We start from the raw sequence: 4,696 nt of genomic DNA, 5'->3' as shown, positions 1-4,696 counted from the left end.
TCCCGCTCCGCTCCCGCCGAGCCCCGGCCTGGCAGCCCGCCCGGCCCGGCCCGGGAGGCACCTGTCGCCTTCCCCCCCGGGTCATTCGTTCTCAGTTGCAACAACTCGGGGTTCACTCGACCCGTTTTCAGCCCCAGCTGCCTGAGAGGACGTTGCTCCCCGAGGCGCTGGAGGGGCCGCTTGCTCTGTCAGCACTCGTGATGCTTCTTTGTTGGGGCACAGCAAGATGAAGCTGCCAAGTGTCAAAATACAGGTGTAAAACTCCAGAATTCCTTCACAATGAGGATTAGGAAGAGAAAATACTTGTTTATTATGTTTACTAGTTGGTACTTTGCTAATTTACAAAGCACGTGTCATCCTCCGGAGCGAGTTACAAACCATCGCTGCAGCTCTGAATGCCACAGAAACACCCTTTGCAGTATTTCTGCAGGCTCCTCTGGGTGGGTCACCGAGAAGAGGGAAACCGAACATGCTCAGTCAGACATCTCAGATGTGCAGTATTGAGTTCCTTCTGAGAGATGCCAGACTTCACCTCTTCTCAGTCTCAACACATTAGAAATAGTAATCAGTAGCTTTCTGACAACCCCCCCACCTCCAGATAACCCAAATTTATCTATTTTGTAGCAAGCAAATCAAGAGAAAGAAACCTCAAGTTGTCCCTCAAGCAAAAATGGCACAGGAGAGTACTCATCTCATGCACAGGTTTGTCATATATTCCCTTTTATCTAACAACCATTAATTATTTGTCTTCTATAACTGAATATTTTCAGAAGAGAAGCTAACAACCTCACCTAAGTTTGGTAGTTAGGGAATCTGTTCTCTCTCCTTATATTCATTAACTAGTTCTGAGACAACAAAAGCCAACATAATGAGAATGTCCTTTTTTCCCCCACTTAAGAAAGAGCAAATGTTGTTTTATTTTGTACCATCTCTTTTTAGGAGTTAGATATCTTCATCAAGTATCATAAGCATTGAATTCAGAATTCAATGCACAGTTTATTATTTAAAAGAAGAACTCCCTATAGGGAAAAAATCTAGGATTTTGAGCAACTAAATGTCATGAAACCCGTTTTTAATAGATAAAATGTTGCAGGTCAATACATAATATTGACAAACACATTTCTTGTTCCTCCTCCAGTAGAGCTAGTGAATATATGTTGCTAAAAATCCCTGCAAGAGGCTGAAAGTTTTCTCAGATAGAACAGACACCTCTACTGAAACACACTGAGCATTACTATGACTGTATTCCTCTACATGATTACATTTTTAAAATGATCCTAAAGTCACTTCTGAAATATCTTATCCAAGAACAGCTTGATTTATAGTTCCATCTAGTAAGGACAGACCACAACAGAGAACATAGTTAAATTACCAGCTGTTCAGCCAGGGAAGCAAACACCACAGTTGCTCTGTGCAGCTCTGGGCTGCTGCAGGCAAGTGGCTGAAGGTAGATCTCCCTCGTCCATCCTCACATTAATCTTCTTTTCACATAAAAGGGCATTTCAAAAAGCCTGGCCTATTAATCCTTCCTTAAAATGCTAAATAAATCCTGTGGTGGGGAAAAAAAGGCAAGTTGAAATGGTGTCAATCTCGAGGAAAGGTCCCGTTTCAATGGGCTCTGTGTGCAGACACAGCACTTGCTGCACAGACATCAGCCTTTTTCTGCAGCCCTTTTGGGCAGGGGGATTCACTTGATGTCACCTTCAGTCCTCAATATTTGAGCACACTATCAATTTATTTACATACCACCAGCTGTCCCCTAACCTTTTAACAAAGGTAACCATTGACACTAAGTCATTTGCAAATTTATTCACCAAATAAGTTTTACTGTTTGGGTTTTTTTTCTATTTACCAAAATACCCTCTTTTACTACAAAGTTTTTCAGGAAAATATATGCATTCTGTGTCATTAATTCTGTGCATTCTGTGTCATTAATGGTTTACTTCTCTGTGCTTTAGTCTCATACCTCTCACCCTCAGAAGCAGCTTTTTTTAAGTACAATTCCATCTCTAGCTTGACAGCTTTTTAACCAAAGCAGAAGCAAACACTGGCTATATTTAGTATCCACAACAGAGCAATCTCACAGATCTCTGATATAGGTTTCTATCAGTTCATATGATGGGAAATAGCTAGAGACTAGCAGGTGTTAACAGACAGGAAGGATATTCAAAGTTATAGGCTCAGTTTTAGTCATAGATCCATTCATGAGCACAGCTTCTGTAATCAACCAGTTCTTCAGGAGTGAACCACAAATTGATCTCTGTCTCAGCACTTTCTACAGAATCACTTCCATGAATGATGTTCCTAGGAAAAGAAAAGGTGGATACAGAAGTAATATAAAGCCCCTGCTTTGCTCATCATTTTTGTCAGTGGGGAAGACCACAACTTGACTTCCATCTTTAGATAAGATTGCATGGGAATAGGAAATGGCAGCTCCGTGCGTCAGATAGAGAAGGATGGAGCACAGTTCCTACATGTATCATGACATACCACTGGACATTTTGTGTCTTTAGATTATATCAATAGTTTTAAAATATACCTTCCAACTTGAATGCAGAAGTCACCACGAATAGTGCCAGGCTTTGAATCAAATGGATTAGTTTCCCCCAGCATCACTCTTCCAGTCTTAATCACATTAAGACCTTCCCACACCTTACAAAAAAATAAAATCCATTGAGGTTATTAAATCTTAGCAGTAGATAAGGCAGCAAGAGTTAATCATACCTTCCAGAATTACTCAATGCTGCGTATCATGGCACAAATCACCATCTGATTATTGCTAGTAGCAAGGCATATTTTATCTCCAATTTTTCTGTTAGATTCTTGAAGCATCTGTGCCCTTCTGCACCATACCTCTCCTCATGAAGGATGGGAAGAGAACAGTTGTCAATCTCCATCTGGTTAACAGCCTTACAAAGCTGTCTGCTCATTGAAGATCTAGACCTCCAGCTCAACTATATGACAAATACACTATCAAGGAAAAACAGAGAAAATCCCTTCTAATGAAGTGAGACTGAAAAATCTTTTCAACGTTATTATAGTTTAGGAGTATAGTAAAAATATTCCACCATCATTTTGCAGCTTGCTTGACACATGGTGTTTCAGAGTAGGGTTTTGTGCAAGTTTAGTGTTTCTGAAGGTCCCTTTACTCCTACCCTCTTTCTTAACATAGCAACTCAAAAGAAAGAAAGATTATGAAAAAATAAAGAAAACAGGGTTAACAGTACATCTTCCCAATTACAGTATTTCAATCTAGGTTTTAAAATCCTTTGAAAAGTGAACTAGAATTCAATAGGGAGCACAGCCTTACTGCAGATAAGCCAATTAAACAGTATGTTTTTCTTAGCCAAGCTTCACTTCTAAGAACTCACCATAGCTACAACAGGTCCCGAGTGCATGTACTGCACCAGCCCGTCGTAGAACGGCCGGTCCTTCAGGTCAATGTAGTGTTCCCTCAGGAGGTCCTCAGAGGCCTGCATTAAAAAGCCAACCACCCAGCCAAAAAAAGCTTACGGTAAGAACTTAAGAGCATACTGAACTCACATAGATTAACCACAGAGCACTATTAATCCCGAAACTTGCACGCACTTGAAATTTCAGCATTTCTAGCGTCTTCCTAGAAGTACTTTCGTTTGATATGAGTTTGGACTGTTTGCTTTAACCACAGCTGAACTTAGAAAAGCATCTTTTGCTAACACAGATGGCTTATGTGACCTGCTACTTCTTGAAAATATTCAGAGATGTTTATTAGGTATAGGATATATCTAGAAGAAAAATTCTCTTCAGACCAAGGACATCAAGTTACTAAAATTAACACGATTAGCATGTCTAAAGCATTTAGCCAGAGCTGGAAATTGGAACTTTAGAGAAATATTTAAAGATTTCTCTAAAGTTTGGGTTTCATCCTTCTGGAGACTAGAGTTGTCAGTACAGCCTGCCACTCTTCTTTCAAGGGTGCACTTCAGATGAAAAAGGAGAGATACACAAAGCGAGGAAAGCTTACGTGCATAAATTTCATGGCCACCAGTTTGAATCCCTTCTGTTCAAACCTCTTGATGATCTCTCCCACCAGTCCCCGCTGGACTCCGTCGGGCTTGATGGCGATGAAGGTGCGCTCCGAGATGGAGGCCATTGTCCTGAGGAGGAGGGGGACAAAGTCCTTATTCTGGGACTGGCAGGCAAGTGCGACCACAGCCCCGCATCGCCTGTGGTGTCAGCTGTTATTGTAATTGAATCACATCTGAAGGGCATCAACTCATGATCTGATTCGGTGAATCAGTCACTGTGTGTGGGTTTTCACAAGTGGCACACAGAGCTCAGTTTGAAGCGGGGTGCACAGGCAGAAACAATCAGCAAATGTGAAAATCAGAAAAGCTCCAAGTGAAGCGGGAGGTAAAGACTGTCCCAGACACACCTCAAAGTGCAGCAGGGGAGGCTGCTCCCCTGCAATTTAGGCTGAACCCGGCTGAATAAATCCAGACGCATCATTTTCACCTGTAAACCAATATTACCGCGGGGCTTTTTGGTTTTGTTACGTTGTTTTGCTGCGTGTGTCTGTCGTGCCGGTGCCTGTGCATACAGGTAGGCACGGCCGCACCCCCCACGCTCGGGAAGCCCTCCCGGAGCGTGTCACCGGGCACCCCGCGGGATGCAGCAGCCGCTTCAGACCCAGAGAACAGCGCTGACCCCCGCTCAC

General features: G+C 42.5%; 1 protein-coding gene across 2 annotated transcripts; it reads right to left on the bottom strand.

Moving 5' to 3' along the window:
* Positions 1–2,186: 2,186 nt before the first annotated feature.
* Positions 2,187–4,132, bottom strand: LOC104393202 (nucleoside diphosphate kinase A-like). 2 transcript variants are annotated; one of them, XM_010002678.1, is made up of 4 exons: positions 4,004–4,132; positions 3,372–3,473; positions 2,540–2,652; positions 2,187–2,304 (listed from the first exon to the last, which is right to left on the bottom strand). In XM_010002678.1, exons 1-4 carry the CDS (start codon positions 4,130–4,132, stop codon positions 2,187–2,189), a joined length of 462 nt encoding a protein of 153 aa, XP_010000980.1. The 2 variants fall into 2 exon arrangements, with proteins under 2 accessions (XP_010000980.1, XP_010000981.1); XM_010002679.1 differs by lacking the exon at positions 2,540–2,652 and having other exon boundaries at positions 2,284–2,304.
* Positions 4,133–4,696: the final 564 nt, after the last annotated feature.

The sequence above is a fragment of the Chaetura pelagica genome, unplaced genomic scaffold (assembly GCF_000747805.2).
Source record: "Chaetura pelagica isolate M959 unplaced genomic scaffold, ChaPel_1.0 scaffold47, whole genome shotgun sequence".
NCBI lineage: Eukaryota > Metazoa > Chordata > Aves > Apodiformes > Apodidae > Chaetura > Chaetura pelagica.
Note: the sequence above shows the minus strand (reverse complement) of the source record. Positions and strands in the feature narration are given on the sequence as shown.

What these genes read in the sequence shown, in the direction of transcription:
- LOC104393202 (XM_010002678.1), bottom strand. Translation starts at nt 4,132, where the DNA reads ATGGCCTCCATCTCGGAGCGCACCTTCATCGCCATCAAGCCCGACGGA. An exon ending in TGGCCATGAAATTTATGCAC is followed by an intron (nt 3,474 to 4,003) that starts GTAAGCTTTCCT and finishes TTTTTAATGCAG; the next exon opens with GCCTCTGAGGACCTCCTGAG. An exon ending in TTCTGCATTCAAGTTGGAAG is followed by an intron (nt 2,305 to 2,539) that starts GTATATTTTAAA and finishes TTCTTTTCCTAG; the next exon opens with GAACATCATTCATGGAAGTG.